General features: G+C 38.9%; 1 protein-coding gene across 4 annotated transcripts in view; it reads right to left on the bottom strand.

Moving 5' to 3' along the window:
• Window positions 1-2,081: 2,081 nt before the first annotated feature.
• TRAM1 (translocation associated membrane protein 1) overlaps window positions 2,082-17,790 on the bottom strand; it is a 41,142-nt gene continuing 25,433 nt past the window's right edge. For all 4 annotated transcript variants that reach the window (XM_062188367.1, XM_062188369.1, XM_062188368.1 and 1 more), the window contains exons 9-11: window positions 15,928-16,071; window positions 15,459-15,619; window positions 2,082-2,263 (exon numbers count right to left, since the gene is read on the bottom strand). In XM_062188367.1, the coding sequence (XP_062044351.1) occupies window positions 2,190-2,263; window positions 15,459-15,619; window positions 15,928-16,071 (379 nt within the window). In that variant the 3' untranslated portion in view covers window positions 2,082-2,189. The remainder of the gene's footprint in view (window positions 2,264-15,458; window positions 15,620-15,927; window positions 16,072-17,790) is intronic.

Below are 17,790 nucleotides of genomic sequence, written 5' to 3'. Positions count from 1 at the left end.
GAGACCAGGATAAGCACCTGGCTCCTGCCATCGGAACAGCGCGGTGCGCCGGCCGCAGCGCGCTACCGCGGCGGCCATTGGAGGGTGAACCAATGGCAAAAGGAAGACCTTTCTCTCTGTCTCTCTCACTGTCCACTCTGCCTGTCAAAAAAAAAAAAAAAAAAAAGTCGGATTTGAATGAGCCCAAGTGACAGCGATGGCCTCTGCACAATCTGAGAGCCAGTGAACTTTGCTTAGAGCAGCTGGAAGCAGTGGTCTAGGGCTTGTAATTTACATTTAGCCTTGTGTGTGTATCAGTCTGTGAAGTTCTAACTACATACTAATGGCTTTGTTTTCTTAAACCCTTGATGTATGTTACATAATGCAAGTGCCATAATTCAGTGCAAAGATTCCACAAAGGATGTGGGTAAATACTGCATGTATATATATTTATATCTCCACTCCCAACATTCTTAGTGCACTAGGAAGTACATTTATATACCAAGGATAGAACAATCCTGTTGGAAAGAACAACTTTTAAATTTGTTTAACCCATTGATCCCTGAATTTATTTGGTTATGAATTATTTTTCCTCCAGCAGCCTTCTTCAGTATTCTGTTTTTTTGTTTTTGTTTTTCCCCCCAGAGCACACCATTGGGGAAAAGGTGTTCTAAATAGCATCAATACTAACAATAAAGGAAATGTCCAGGATGCGGCTTGTGAAAGTAAAAATTTTTATTTTGATTGATTTCTCAATGTATAGTTTAATATAATGCCAGTTTTTAATGGCAAAAATTTGGTTCCACTGAAACTCCATAATGCTACAGAGAGCTACTAGTTTTTCCAGGAAGTAGGTAAACAGCTGGAAAGAGAAAGCACAACTTTCTAGCAGCATGGCAACTTAAACCACAGACCTGACAGGTCTGCAACTTTTACACTAAAAATGGCACAAACGTTAGCTGGTGACAGAATTGAGAGATGGGGAACAAGACATCAACACCAAAAGGAGCAATAATATGTACTGTAAAGACAACAAACCAACCAACCAAATATAGCTATAGGGATTTTAAAGAATAATTATAGAAAAGGGAACCAAATATTTTACTCAAATGCTTTTTTAGAGCCTTTCTGTAGTTACAAATATATATATATATTTATCCAAAAATATGTTTTATACAGATAAAGATGGGATCAAAGCTATAGTTGTAACATAAAGCACTGTCTTTTGTAAGACTATTTATCCACCTGAATTTTCAAATTCTTTAAAGTTAGTGCATTAAATGTTTTCCAAATATAATTACCTGACATCTTTTTTATAGATATAAATCAAGTAGGCATTATTTCTTAAAAGGGTTTGTAGGTTAAACAATATTTTTCTAGGATGCTATGCATATCAAACTTACGACAAGCCCCATTAAGAATCATTAACAAACATATCAAAAAGGGCTATATAAGTCAGATTTTCTTCTTCATAGTAAATATTTACTAATTTCCAGTTTACAAGTGTTGAAAATGCACAAGAAAGACTTCACTTCATAAGTACTTTTATGTTGATGTTTTGATTCAATATATATGGCAATAAATCTCCACATGTTGTAACCATTAGTTTTTTTGTTTTGTTTTTTGGTAACTGGGGATGTAACACTAACAATCACTAACTATAAAATAAAGCACAAAATTATCTTGGTGATTTTTATAAATCTTTTTTTCCAGGTGTAAAGGCTACAAAAATTCCTAAAAATTACAGAACACTGAAAACATATTAAAGTTTGACATCCAACTTTATGGTATTTCCATTTTACCCTGAAAGATAACCTAAAAAATATGGCCTTGTTAGAACAGGCCATCTTGCTAATATTATAAAAAACTGGTGAGAGCAAGAAATTGTATCACTGATATGTGGGATTTCTGTAAATAGGTTTTACTCCAAATAATTAGAAAAATGCTCAAAGATATAAAACAAAATAAAATGTGGTGGTGGTCCCTAAACTATGTTGAAGGCAAGTAGCTTAGTCTGAGCTAAACTATATTTTCACTCTTAGTAATCACCCTCCCCTCAAACGCCCTTTTAAAAAATGCGTGAAACAGTACAACAGCAAGAATCAAAGAGCACAAACTGTATTTTCAAAGAACAGAAAAATCTCTAGTGCTGAAAGATATAGAAAAAAGCAGATTTCTTTGGGGACATTAATCCATTAGTTTATAATTCATTATGAAGATTTCTCTTTTCTATTACGGGGAGAGTCTGCTCCATTTGAAGTAACTGTTCCATTTACACCATTTTCTGAAAAAAGAAAACAATCAGTGTTACCCTCTGTTATAATGAATGCAAACAATAATATAGTCATTACATGGAAAGTCATCTTCAGAAAAGAAACCTTCAAATTCAATATACTTGTCAAACTTATTTTCCAGTAGTCTTTACTAGTATTTAACCGATCATAAAACCTGAAATCACTCTGAACATAATGAACTGAAAGCATCAAATTAAAAGAAAGTAAATTTTAAAAGGCTTTTTTAAAAAAGATTTTTTTGGAGGGGAGGGAGAGGAGGTAAGGAGAAAAGAAGGGGGGGAGAGAGAAAGAAACACAGGCTATCATCCATTTGTTGGCTCACTCCCCAAATGGCTGCAACAGCCTGGAACTCCATTCTCGTCTCCCTCACATGCAGCAGGGGCCCAAGCACTTGGGCCGTCTTTTACTGCCTTCCCAGGTACATTAACAGGGAGTTTGATGGGAATTGGATTTAAGGTGCTGGTAAGGCGGGCAGTGTCTTAACCTCCTGTGACACAACAGCAGCCCCAAATAATTCCTATTTGAAGCAGACAAAAAATGCTAAGATAGAAATTTATATTCATATATGTAAAATATATGAATATAAAGTGTGTTATCTGAAGGCTCTGGAAAACAAACAAGGCAGCTAGGACTCGGATGTGGCAAGTTTCTGGAAAGAGAGGAAATGAACTAAAGTGACTATATTAATTGCCATTTCTCTTGTACTATTTGTAAACCCAAGAGCTGAGGTAGAGAGCACAATAATATAATAGTCTAAAGCTGAGTTCAGGGATACCAGGCTGCCAAGATTCTAGCTGAAATCCTACAAAGAGAACTATTAAAAAAAATTCTATGTATGATTTACTCTAAGGCATTTGCCAACGTTACATCATGCATGCACCAAGTAAGACTGAGAAATCAGGCAGAAAGCAACTTCTAAAAGCTGCAAAGTTAACAGAACTTGAACTCTCACACTGACAGGAAGACAAAATTTCATCTCGGGACCTATTAAGGAGGAAAGCCCTTATGAATTCCTAGTACATGTTGATTTTGTAGGAATGACAGCAAACTGGACATACTTGTAGCTCAGCTTCAGTAAGACAGGGTGATCCACTCATACTCTGTCCAGAGCCTCTGCACATTTCACACAAAAGTCAGGGTGTCAACTAAATATTGGCAGACATTCTACAAATAAAGCCTGAATGCTAACACCCAAGGGAGCAAAGCCCAAATAGATCCTCAGGTGATCCAAATCTGGAGTTATCCAAAGTGACATTAAAAAGCACCACAATACTCAAAACAAATGAAAAAGATGGATGATTTCACCAGAGAACTGCAATCTTTCACCTTAGAACTGAAAAACATAGTAACTGAAACTATAAATTCAATCAACAAAATTAATACCAGATCGGGCACATCAGATTAGTGAGTGGAGGAAATCACTCAGACCAACAAAAGACGGAAAATACAGAAGGTGTGAAAAGATACATGACACAAGGTAGAAAGGCTTAACACCGTCTAACTGGAACCCCAGAATACAAGACAAAGAGAATGGGGCAGAATACCTGAAGAAATTATAGCCAAGAACTTTACCCTCAGTGGCAAAAGAAACCAGTCCAAGATTGAGAAAGCTCTACTTGGCACAGTAAAGGATAAATGGAAAGAAAAACATTCCTTGGTGCATCATGATATAACTGCCAAGAAGCAGAGACAATGATGATCAGAATGGGTGAAAAATGAAATCTAAAGGGGCCTGGTGTAGTAGCAAAGCTGCTATCTGCAATGCTGGCATCCCATATGGGCACTAGTTTGAGTCTCAGTTGCTCCACTTCCGATCCAACTCCCTGCTAATGGCCTGGGAAAAAAGAAGAAGGTGGCCCGAATGCTTGAGACCCTGCTACCCATGTGGGAGACCTGGAAGAAGCTCCTGGCTTTGGCCTGGCAAGGAATTGTGGCCATCTGGAGAGTGAACCAGCAGATGGAAGATCTCTGTCTCTTCCTCTCTCTCTCTGTAACTCTTTCAAATAAATATTTAAAAAATAAATGAAATCTAAAGACAAGCTCATATAAGAGCCACATTTTATTTATTAAAAATATTTGAAAGGCAGAGTGACAGGAAGAGATGGAGAGACAGAGACGGAGGGAAGGAGGAAGACAGAAAAAGAGAGGTCTTTATCTGCTAGTTCACTCCCCAAATGGCTGCCAACAGCCAGAGCTGGGGTAGGTCAAAGCCAGAAACTACATCTTGGTCTCCTACAAGGATGGCAGGAACCCAAGTAGTTGGGCAATCTGCTGCTTTCCCAGACACATTAGCAGGGAGCTGGACTAGAAGTGGAGCAGCAGGGACTGGAATCAGCACTCTGACATGGGATGCTGGTGTCACAAGCAGTGGCTTAATCTGCTGCTGTGATGCCAGCACACTGTATGTATGACAAAGAAAGGTTTGAAATAAAAAATGCAGAGGGAAGTAGGGCAAGTACCATGCAGCAGGTCAAGCTGCCTTTTTTTTTTTTTTTTTAAAGATGTATTTATTTATTTGAAAGAGTTAACACAGAGAGAAGGAAAGGCAGAGAGCGACAGAGGGCTTCCATCCTCTGGTTCACTTCCCAATTGGCCACAACGGCCAGAGCTGTACTGATCTGAAGCCAGGAGCCAGGAGCTTCCTCTAGGTTTCCTACGCAGGTGCAGGGACCCAAGGACTTGGGCCATCTTCTACTGCTTTCCCAGGTCATAACAGAGAGCTGGATCAGAAGTAGAGTAGCTGGGACTAGAACCAGCGCCCATATGGGATGCCAGCACTGCAGGCAGCAGCTTTACTAGGTACGCCACAGCACTGGCCCCCAGGCGGCCTCTTCAGATACCCATATCCTATGTTGGATTTCCTGGGATCAAGTCCCACCTCTATGTCCAATCCAGTTTCCTGCCAATTTGTAAAACTGGGAGGCAGCAGATATACTTGTGTCAAGTACTGGGTCCTTGCCGCCCAGGTGGAGTCCTGGATGGAGTACCTGGCTCCTGATTTCAGCCTGGCCCAACCTCAACTGTTTTGGAGAATGAACCAGTTGATGGAAGATCTCTTTCTCTGTCTCTCTGTTGTAAGCCATGCCATGATAATATTTTACCAAAAGAAACCTGATACACCAACAGTAAACTCAGACAAACTAGACATCTGATAATGAAAAAAGGATACATTAAATAGGAAGAACAGTCTGAAATTTTGATGGAGTTAATAACATATCTTCAAAAGCAAAACTTATAAAACTGTATGTAGAAGAGGTCAAGTTTATAATCAGTATGAGATTTTAACAAATTTCTCAATAAGTGACAGGTTAAGCAGAATTCCCTCCATCAAATTAGGAAGGATACAAAAGATTGAGCACGGTTAACAAATTTGACTTGATACTTAAAGAATACAATACCCAACAAATGCAGAATTTATATCCCTTTGAATTTGAAAACAAACGTTTACCAAAACTGGATACAGACTGAACTGTGATGAAAGTCTTAGCAAATTTTATAGAATTAAAATGATTCCAAGGAGGTTCTTTAACCACAATGTAATCAAGCTGAAATCAGTAACAAAAAGGACACTAGTAAATGAACAAATTTTGTAAATTGAACAATGCACTTATAATCTATGAGTCGGAGAAATCACAATTGGAATTACAAACCATTTTGAACTGAATGATAATGAAAGACCTATAAAAGCTTGCAAAATATAGCTAAAGGAGTGCTGAGAGGGAGTATGCCCTTACTCAAGTGAAATGCACAAGACAGGGAGAAAACCAATGATCCGAAGATCCATCTCAAGAAGGTAAACCACAACCAACAAAAGAGCTAATTAAATCCAAAAGGGAATTAAGAACACAAAGCAATGATACAGAAAAAATACAACCAAGAAAATCAACAACAAAAAAGAAAAATGTTGCTTCTGACTGATGGAAGAAAAAAGAGAAAAGGTATAAATTACTAATATAGGAAATGAAAAGTGGGAATTACTGCTGATCTGCAGGCATGGATAAGAGAATATTTATTGAATAGTTTTATGTATATATATTTGTAAATTTATCTAAAACAAATTATTTGAAAAACAATTTGTCAAAAGACAAGACACTAAGAAGCAAAGACTCTGAATAATTCTATTATCTGTGAATGTACAGTTAAAAACCTTCTCATGAAGAAGGCTCCAGGGGCCAGAATTGTGTAGTGGGTAAAGTTGTGGCTCGTGACACCAGTATTTCATATTGCAGTGATACCATTTTGAGACTAGGCTACTCCAATTCCTGCTAATGTGCCTGGGAAGGCTATAGGTGATGGCCCAAGTGCTTAGGCCCTAGTCACCCAGTGGGAAACCCAGATAGAGTTCCTGACTCTTGGCTTTGACCTGGCTGAGCCCTGGCTGTTATGGTCATTTGGAAGTGAGCCAGTGGATGGAAGCTCTCTCCCTCTCTTTGGCGCTCTGCCTTTTAGATAGAGAAACAGAGAGAGAGAGAGAGAGAGAGAGAGAGAGAGAGAGAGAAAGAAGATTCCACTGGCAAATTCTTCCAAACACTTAAATAAGAAATAATGTTCACATTGTACAAAGGACAATTCTGTCCAATGCTTTTTATAAAGCCAGAACTTTGGAATAAAAATCTGATAAGAAGGATATTATCAAAAAATTATATGCCAACCTTTTATATGAACACCAATGCAAAAACTCTTAAAATACTGAAAAAAAATCATCAAGCAAAAGCAATGTATTAACATCACCAACTTGGATCTATGCCAGGAATGCAAGATTAGTTTTACATTTGAAAATCAATGCAATTCACCATATTAAAAGAATAATGAAAAACTCAAGATTATCTAAGTGGCTGCAGAAGTATTTCTTAGAATCTCATATCCAGTCATGACAAAAACTTAACAGTGAATGAAGAACAGAAGAGAACTCCTATAATGGAAAAAAGGGCATCTACAAACACTTGTAATGGTGAAATATTGAAAGCTCTCCTAGTCTGGGGAACAAAATAAGGTTTCATTGCTTGTATTCAATATGATGGAATGTTCCTATTTAGTGTAATACAGCAAGGAAAAGAAAATGTAATATTTGCAATGACATGACTACATACTTTAATACAAATTTTAGGATAAGTGAATTTAGTAAGGTTTCTTCACATAAGAACAGTATCTTAAAACTAATGTCATTTCTATGTAAGAAATAAAAAACTTAGAAAAAATAAGCATACTAACTTAAAAATTAAAATACCTGCAAACAGATCTGGTGAAACAATCAGATCATAATACAGAGACCTACAAAATATTTTCAAGAACACTTCAAAAAAACAGAAAAGGAGGAAACACTTCTCAAGTCATCCTACAAGGCCAATATTACCGATAACAAAACTGGAGAAAGATGTTGCAAAAAACAAACAAACAAACCCACCACTATCCTTTATAAATACAAACATTAAAATCCTCAACTGGGGCCAGGGCTGTGGCACAGCAAGCTAAGCTGCTGCCTGCAATGCCAGCATGCTATTGCTGGAGCACTGGTTCTAGTCCCAGTTCTGGCTTCTTGCTAATGTGGGAAAGCAGCAGAAGACGGCTCGAGTACCTGGGTCCTCGCTGACGTGGGAGACCTGGGTGGAGTTCCCGGCTTCTAGCTTCAGCCTGACACAGTCCTGGCCATTAAAGTCATTTGAGAGGTGAGCCAGTGGACAGAAGATCTCTTTCTCTCTCCCTGTCGCTCTGCCTTTCATGTAAAATCTTAAAAAAATTGGGGCCGGCGCTGTGGCATAGCGGGTAAAAGCTGCCACCTGCAGTGCAGGCATCCCACATGGGTGCCGGTTCCAGTCCGGCTGCTCCACTTCTGATCCAGCTCTCTGCTATGGCCTGGGAAAGCAGAAGAAGATGGCCCAACACCTTGGGCCCCTGCACGCACGTGGGAGACCCGGAAGAAGCTCCTGGCTTTGGATCGGCACAGCTCTGGCCATTGTGACCAACTGGGGAGTGAACCAGTGGGTGGAAGGACTCTCACTCACTCACTCACTCTCCTCTCTGTGTAACTCTGACTTTAAAATAAACAAATAAATCTTAAAAAAACAAACAAACAAACAAAAAAAAAGCAAAACAAACGTCAACAAAACACTAGTAAGCCAAATTTGCGAACATATAATAAAGGGTTATAGATAATAATCAAGTACTATTTATCCCAGGAATGCAATGTTGATTTAATATGTGAAAATCATAAATGTAATCTATAATACCAATGGAAAAAAGAACAAAAGGGAGGCATTTGGTGTAGTAGTTAAGATGATTTTTGGGATGCCTGCATGCCATGCTGGAGTGCCTGGGTTCAAGTCCTGGCTTTGTTTCTGGTTCCAGCTTATTCCTAATGTACACCTTGGGAGATAGCAGGTGATGGCCCAAGTTCTTGGACTCTGCCACCCATGTGGGCGACCCAGATTGAGTTCTAGGTTCCTGGCTTTCGCTTGGCCCAACCTTGACTGTTGCAAGCCTTTGAGGAGTGAACTAGCAGATGGAAGAACTCTCTCTACCTTTAAATAAAAAAAAAGGACAAAAAAGACACACAAAAAAATCATCTCAAAAGATGCAGAAAAAAATGGCAACTGACAAAGACTAATACCCTTTCATGATAAAAGCAGAAACAAGTGGGGTATTTCTTTCACCTAATACAATTCATTTATTAAAAAAAAAAAAGGTTGCTAAGATCATAATAGTGAAAGACTGGATGCTCACCCTCTAAGATCAGAAATAAGACCAGGACATCTGTTCTCACCCTTGCCATTCAACTCCATTCTGAAGGATCTAGTCAGAACAATGTGGCAAGAAAATGCAAAAGAAAGCATCCAAATGGGATAGCAAGAAGTAAAAACTAAATTTACAGACGACACAATGCTGGTATAATGAAAATTCAAAGGAATCTACACACAAATTCTGCAACAAGGTTGCAGAATACAATATATAAAAATAAATTGTATTTTAGGGACTGGTGCTGTGGTTAAGACTCCGCCTTAGGTGCCAGCATCCCCAAGTCCCGGCTGCTCCACTTCTGATCCAGCTCCCTGCTACTGGCCTGGAATTCAGTGGAAGATGGCCCAAGTGCTTGGGCCCCTGCACCCATGTGGGAGACTCGAAATAATTTCCTGGCTCCTGGTTTTGGATTGGCCCAGCTCCAGTCATTGTGGCCATTTGGGGAGTGAACCAGTGTATGGAAGATCTCTCTCTCTGTCTCTCCCTTTCTGTAGCTCTGTCTCCCAAATAAATAAATCTTTAAAAAATTAAAATTAAAAAAACTATTTCTATACATTGGTGATGAAAAATCCAATAATAAAACTTAAAAGGTGATTATGTTTTACAATAGCATCAAAAAGAAGAAAATAGGAAAAAAGTTGAAGGGAAACACTTAAAAAGCCAGCAGCCTGGAACTCCATCTGGGTGTTTCACATGTCAAAGGAAGGAACCCAAGGACTTGGGCTTTATCTACTGCCCTGGCAGGCATCTAGCGGGGAGCTGGATTGGAAGAGGAGTAGCCAGGACTCGAACTGGCCCAACAATATGGGATGCTGGTGTCAAGCAGAGGCTTAACCTGCTGTGCCAAAATGCTTGCCCCAGATAACTAAAAAATTTAGTTCAAAGAAGTTAATGACCAAACTAAATGGAAAGACATTCATGTTCCCTCTCCCCAGAGCGATCTATAGATGAAAAGATAACCCACATCAAAACTCCAGTTGACTTTTTACAAAAATTGACAAGCTGATCCTAAAATTCATATGAAAACTGATGTGAGCGAATCAGAGTAACCAAATAAAACAGAAGAACAGAACTGGAGGAGTCAGATGTCCTGATTTGAAACAATCCAGTTAACTCTAATCAAAACCCTGCAGCATGGTAACAACATAAGAACAGACATACAAATAAATACAACAGAATTCAGAGTCTAGAACAAGCCCCTCATGGTTTCTGACAAAGGTAAGACAGTTCAATAGAGAAGGTTAAAGAAGAAGTCAAACTATCCCTTTTTGCAGATGATATGATTCTTTATCTAGGGGATCCAAAGAACTCTACTAAGAGACTACTGGAACTCATAGAAGAGTTTGGCAAAGTAGCAGGATATAAAATCAATGCACAAAAATCAACAGCCTTTGTATACACAGGCAATACCACGGCTGAGGAAGAACTGCTAAGATCAATCCCATTCACAATAGCCACAAAAACAATCAAATACCTTGGAATAAACTTAACCAAGGATGTCAAAGATCTCTACAATGAGAATTACAAGATCTTAAAGAAAGAAATAGAAGAGGATACCAAAAAATGGAAAAATCTTCCATGCTCATGGATTGGAAGAATCAATATCATCAAAATGTCCATTCTCCCAAAAGCAATTTATAGATTCAATGTGATACCAATCAAAATACCAAAGACATTCTTCTCAGATCTGGAAAAAATGATGCTGAAATTCATATGGAGATACAGGAGACCTCAAATAGCTAAAGTAATCTTGTACAACAAAAACAAAGCCAGAGGCATCACAATACCAGATTTCAGGACATACTACAGGGCAGTTGTTATCAAAACAGCATGGTCCTGGTACAGAAACAGATGGATAGACTAATGGAACAGAATAGAAACACCAGAAATCAATCCAAACATCTACAGCCAACTTATATTTGATCAAGGATCTAAAACCAATTCCTGGAGCAAGAACAGTCTATTCAACAAATGGTGCTAAGAAAACTGGATTTCCACATGCAAAAGCATGAAGTAAGACCCCTACCTTACACCTTACTCAAAAATCCACTCAACATGGATTAAAGATCTAAAACTACGATCTAAACCCAACACCATCAAATTATTAGAGAACATCGGAGAAACCCTGCAAGATATACGCACAGGCAAAGACTTCTTGGAAAAGACCCCAGAGGCACGGGCAGTCAAAGCCAAAATTAACAATTGGGATTACAGCAAATTGAGAAGTCTTCTGTACTGCAAAAGAAACAGTCAGGAAAGTGAAGAGGCAACCGACAGAATGGGAAAAAATATTTGCAAATTATGCAATCGATAAAGGTTTAATAACCAGAATCTACAAAGAGATCAAGAAACACCACAGTAACAAAACAAACAACCCACTTAAGAGATGGGCTAAGGACCTAAATAGACATTTTTCAAAAGAGGAAATCCAAATGGCCAACAGGCACATGAAAAAATGCTCAGGATCACTAGCCATCAGGGAAATGCAAATCAAATCCACAATGAGGTTTCACCTCACCCTGGTTAGAATGGCTTACATACAGAAATCAGCTAACAACAGATGCTGGTGAGGATGTGGGGAAAAAGGGACACTAATTCAATGTTGGTGGGAATGCAAACTGGTAAAGCCACTATGAAGACAGTTTGGAGATTCCTCAGAAACCTGAATATAGCCCTATCACATGACCCAGCCATCCCACTCCTGGGAATTTGCCCAAAGGAAATTAAATTGGCAAATAAAAGAGCTATCTGCAACTCAATGTTTATCAAAGCTCAATTCACAATAGCTAAGACATGGAGTGAACCTAAATGCCCATCAACAGAAGACTGGATGGCATATGTACTCTAAAGAATACTATACAGCAGTAAAAAAAACAATGAAATCCGGTCATTTGCAACAAAATGGAGGAATCTGGAAAACATCATGCTGAGTGAAATAAGCCAGTCCCAGAGGGAAAAATATCATATGTTCTCCCTGATCGGTAACAACTGAGCACCTAAAAGGAAACCTGTTGAAGTGAAATGGACACTATGAGAAACAGTGACTTGATCAGCCCTTGTCCTGACTGTCGAGGAACAACTTAATACTTTATTCCTTTTAATATTTTTTTGTTCTACTTTGTACCATTAGTTGAATTCTTTAATTAACTCACAATTATTCTTAGACGTTTAAATTTTACTAAAAAGTGATCCCTGTTAAATATAAGAGTGGGAATAAGAGAGGGAGGAGATGTACAGTTCAGCACATGCTCACTCAGACTTACCCCTAATGGTAGAGCTAGAAATGTGCCAGGGGATTCCAATTCAATCCCATCAAGGTGGCATGTACCAATGCCATCTTACTTGTTAAAGTGATCAGTTTAAGTTCATAATTGATCAAAAAGATAGGATTAAGTGTTAAAGGGATTACATAGATAAGACCAGTGTCTGCAAATAATAACTGGTAGAATTAAAAAGAGAACGATCCAATATGGGAAGCAGGATACACAGCAGACTCACAGAATGGCAGATATCCTAAACACTCTGGCCTCAGAATCAGCCCTTAAAGCATTTGGATCTGGTTAAAAAGCCCATCAGAGGCCAGCGCCGCGGCTCAATAGGCTAATCCTCTGCCTTGTGGCGCTGGCACACCAGGTTCTAGTCCCGGTTGCCCCTCTTCCAGGCCAGCTCTCTGCTGTGGCCCGGGAAGGCAGTGGAGGATGGCCCAAGTGCTTGGGCCCTGCACCCCATGGGAGACCAGGAGAAGCACCTGGCTCCTGGCTTTGGATCAGCACGGTGCGCCGGCTGCAGCGGCCAATGGGGAATGAACCAACGGAAAAAGGAAGACCTTTCTCTCTGTCTCTCTCTCTCACTGTCCACTCTGCCCGTCAAAAACAAAAAAAAACAAAAAGAAAGCAAGCCCATCAGAGTTTCACAGGTATGGAAAGCCAAGACACTGAGGCAAAAAAAAAAAAAAAAAAAAAACAACAACCCTAAATCAAAGATCTCTTGAGTGAGATCCCAGAGGAAAGAACAGGCCATCAAAAAGGAGGTACCTTTCTCTGAAGGGAGGAGAGAACTTCCACTTTGATTCTTTATTTATTTATGTTTATAAATAAATAAGATTGGAGTTGGCGAACTCAAGAGGCTTCCATTGCCTTGGCAGCTCATGACAAGAGCCTCGGGTGATTACTGACGTCATACATAAGAGTATCAATTGTTAAATCAACAACAGGAGTCACTGTGCATCTACTCCCCATGTAGGATCTCTGTTATTAATGTGTTGTACTATGCAAATTAACGGTAAAACTACTACTCAAAACAGTACTCCATTACTTTATGTGTCTGTGTGGGTGCAGTCTGTTGAAATCATTACTTAGTATATACTAAGTTGATCTTCTGTATATAAAGATAATTGAAAATGAATCTTGATGAATAATTTGATGGGAGAGGGAGTGGGAGATGGGATGATTGCGGGTGGGAGGGAGGTTATGGGGGGAAAAGCCACTATAATTTAAAAGTTGTACTTTGGAAATTTTTATTTATTAAATAAAAGTTGAAAAAAAAACAGAGAAGGTTAGTCTCTTCAACCTGTGGTCTATGGATGACTGGCTATCAACATATAAAATTACGAATGTAAAATGGGATAGCTACTTTGGAAAACACTTTGCCAAAGCTACTTGGAATGTTAAAGACACAGCTGCTGTTTGATCTGGCAATTCCACATCCAGGTATATACCCAATAGAATGAAAATAAGTGTACAAACAAAATCATGTACATGTTTACATTATTCATAGTAGGGAAAAATTGGAAACAACACAAATGTCCATCAACTGATGAATGGTAAAACAAAATATACAGTATTATCCATATAGTGGAATATTGGCCATAAAAAGGAATGGAGTATGGAAACAAGCTACAACATGGATAAACGTCAAAAACATTATAGTAAGTGAGGAAGCCAGGTACAAAAGACTATATATCATATGGTTCCATTAGTATGAAATTTCCAAAGTCCAGTATATAGAGGCAGGAAGTTGGTGGTTGCCAGGGACAAAGTGAAGGAAGGAATGCGGATTGACTGCTAATGGGTATGGGGTCTCTTTTAGGGGTGATAAAAATGTTCTGGTTAGACAGCGGCTCACACAACTTTGTGAATAAACTTAAAAGTGACTGAAATGTGAAAAAGTCCTCCCATCTTGGAGTGCTTGTTCAAATCCTGACTACTTTGGATCCCACTCCCTGCTAACGTGTCAGAGAGGCAGTAGATGATGGCACAACTACTTGAGTCCCTGCCACCCATGTAGGTGACCTAGATGGGATTCCTTGCTCCTGGCATCAGCTGGGGCTGGACCAGGGCATCCGGGAAGTTAAAGTAACTGATGGAAGATCTTTGTCTCTCCTTCCCTGTCAATCTGCCTTTTACATGAATGAATGAATGAAAAAAAAAAAAAAAAAATCGAAAGAACCAAAATTCCCCCCCAAAAGTCTGAAATGTATATTTTGAGGGGTGAACTTTATGTAAATTATAGATGATAAAGCTGTTATCAAAAAGTAGAAATTATAGTCTATATAAACAAAAGTATATATATGCTCATGGTTGAAATACTCAATTATCCCTAAAATGATCTACAGACTGGATATGATTTCAATTCTATATTCCAGGGGTGGGGAACCTTTTTTCTGCTAAGGGCCACTTGGATATTTACAACATCATCTGCAGAGATAAAACTTGGAAAACACAGGGCTGAAGGACGTAAATTGTCGGATATTGAGACTAATAAAGAGCAAACTAGAGTTTATGTAATTTTAAAGCAGAACTCCCTATATTAGTTTCAAGTGTGATAATGTATATCCATTGAAAGAATTAACTGCCATTTCAATGCACTTTCAGTCAAAATCCCAGAAGCAGAAAAGAAGTTAAACTCAAGCTCAAAGACAAAGGATCAAGGAAATCAGAAGTTATAAAAAAGTTACTCCACTTGGCACTGAAAGGCAAATGGGAAGCGGTTATAAGAAAGTTTTTAAATGCTTGAAAACACAAGCTATCACATTCTGGTCACTCACTAAAATGGCCCTTATTCATGGGTCTCAAGTGGCTCGAAACATGAGATACAAACTGAGTGGACGATTCCTGAAGGCAGTGCCTGACTCACCCACCCATGGATTCACGAAAGTGTGGAACAGTATGAGACTATTCTGCCTCTAATTTTGCTAAAAAGTAGGATAAAATTTTCTTTCTAGGATAGAGGAAAAAAAATTCCACAACAACTTTTCCCCCAAAACATTTCTGCATGCTTATTATTATTTTAATCTATTTGAAATAGAGAGAGAACCAGAACATGGGCACTCTGATATCGGAAAAGTGTATCCTAAGTGATGGCTTAAGCGCTGTGCCACAACATTTGCCCCCACGAGAGTTTCTAATTTGTTGTTACTCCAGTGAGCTTTTTCACTGTTTGAATACCAACCTGTTCCTTTTCTAGAAGACCTGCCCTTAGTAACTGTTGGTTTCTTCTTCACAACCGGGGCCTGGAAAGTAGAATGCTCCCTCCAGCGCCGAAGCTGAAAATTAATGAACTTCCACATCATGAATGCCTGAGTGATGCAAATGGATGCCAGAACAGCGATCCTGAGAAATATTAAGAAACAAATGAAAAATCAGAGTGTACAAAAACAATGTCACTGAATAAAGAATTCTATATTCTGCTTTGACAGTGTTAAGTGTCAAAATTCCCACTGTTGACAAATTATAATCATTCCATTAATAAATTATCTTAGAAGTGAAAATAAAGGTTTTAGTATTTCAATTTTGACATAAAACTGTAAAGGATATGAAAATGACTATATTTATCCCTTTTAGATGATTCACATCATAGACAAACTGTAATGCACATTATACAGTACCATAAAGTGAAAAAAAGGTCCAATCAACTGTACCTAACAGCCAACACATTGAAGTTCCCAGTGCTGAAATCCAGCTTCTGATTCTCTGCTCTTGCAAGGCCAAAGCCAACAGTGAGCACTGAGAGAATTAAAGTCAGAAGTCTTCCCAAAACAAAAAGAACTGCCCACAGAGAAAATCTGTAAGAAAAATGTCAAAAGTCAACTGCATAAAATTGCAAAGCAAAACAGATTTGATTAGAAATTGGATTACCATATGAAAGAGTTATCTGTACCCCCACGTTTATTGCAGCTCAATTCACAATAGCTAAGATATGGAATCAACCAAAATGCCTGTCAACTGAAGACTGGATAAAGAAATTATGGGATATATGCCAGTGCTGTGGTGCAGTGGATTAACATCCTGGCCTGAAGCGCCGGCATTCCATGTGGGTGCCAGTTTGAGACCTGGCAGCTCCACTTTCGATCCAGCTCTCTGCTATGGCCTGGGAAAGCAGTAGAAGATGGCCCAAGGCCTTGGGCCCCTTCGTCCACGTGGGAGACCTGGAAGAAGCTACTGGCTCCTGGCTTCCAATTGGCGCAGCTCTGGCCGTTGCAGCCATTTGGAGAGTCAACCACTGGATGGAAGACCTCCCTCTCTGTCTCTCTTCTCTCTGTGTAACTCTGACTTTCAAATAAATAATAAATAAATCTTAAAAAAAAAAAAAATCCTGTCGTTTGCAACAAAGTGAATGAACCTGGAAAACATCATACTTAGTGAAATAAGCCAGCCCCAAAAGGACAAATACTGTATGGTGTCCCTGATCTGTGATAACTTTTAGAGCACCTAAAAGGTAATCTACAGAAGTGAAATTAACACTCCAAGATGCAATGACTTTGAACAGCCCTTGTCTCAACTGTTGAGGAACAGTTTTTTATTTCATACAATTTGCTGAACTCCTTACTTAGTATAGATTTAATAATATGTGTATAAAGTTAATTGAAAATAGAATGGGAATAGGAGAGGGAGGAGGAAGAGGGGTGGGAGTGTGGGTACAGTGGGAAGAATCACTATATTCCTAAAGTTGTATTTGTGAAATGCATGAAGCTTGTATTTGTTAAATAAGAGATTTTGGGGGAAAAATAAAATAAAAAATTAAAGATAAGTTTAAAAAAGAAAGATTACAATTAAGTAAACACATATTACACTTTAAAAAAAATTTATGTTTTTGAAGGTCCTAGAAAAGTTTTACACTTTGACTGTGTAGTAACTGTATATATATATATATATATATATATATATGGAGTACAATGTGCAAGTATGGATAAATTCATAGTAATCAGCATTTCTAACTATGTTTAGAGTATTCAAGCTCCTCTCTTCCAGTTTTTTTTTTTCTTTTTGACAGGCAGAGTTAGACAGTGAGAGAGAGAGCGAGTGCCAGAGAGAGAGGTCTTTCTTCCGTTGGTTCACCCCCAAAAGGGCCACTACAGCCGGTGCACTGCGTCAATCCGAAGCCAGGAGCCAGGTACTTCCTCCTGGTCTCCCATGCGGGTGCAGGGCCCAAGCACTTGGGCCATCCTCCACCACCCTCCCGGGCCACAGCAGAGAGCTGGACTGGAAGAGGAGCAACCGGGACAGAACCAGCGCCCCAACAGGCACTAGAATCTGGAGTGCCGGCGCCCTAGGCGGAGGATTAACCTAGTGAGCTGCAGCGCTGTCTTCTAGTTCTTCTTGAAATATCTAATAGTTTACAATTAATGCACATTAAAACACAACTTTTCTTATTCTGCAAGAAAAATTCTGCAGTCAAATGTTTGGGAAATGCTGCACATATTTTACATAATGGGAGATACATAACACCTATTAGCCTACTTAAAGTTCTAAGAAATCTGGTAGAAAAATCTGCTGAAGTTTTT

The sequence above is a fragment of the Lepus europaeus genome, chromosome 4, assembly GCF_033115175.1.
Source record: "Lepus europaeus isolate LE1 chromosome 4, mLepTim1.pri, whole genome shotgun sequence".
Taxonomy (NCBI): domain Eukaryota; kingdom Metazoa; phylum Chordata; class Mammalia; order Lagomorpha; family Leporidae; genus Lepus; species Lepus europaeus.
This window is presented reverse-complemented; position numbering and strand designations above follow the sequence as displayed.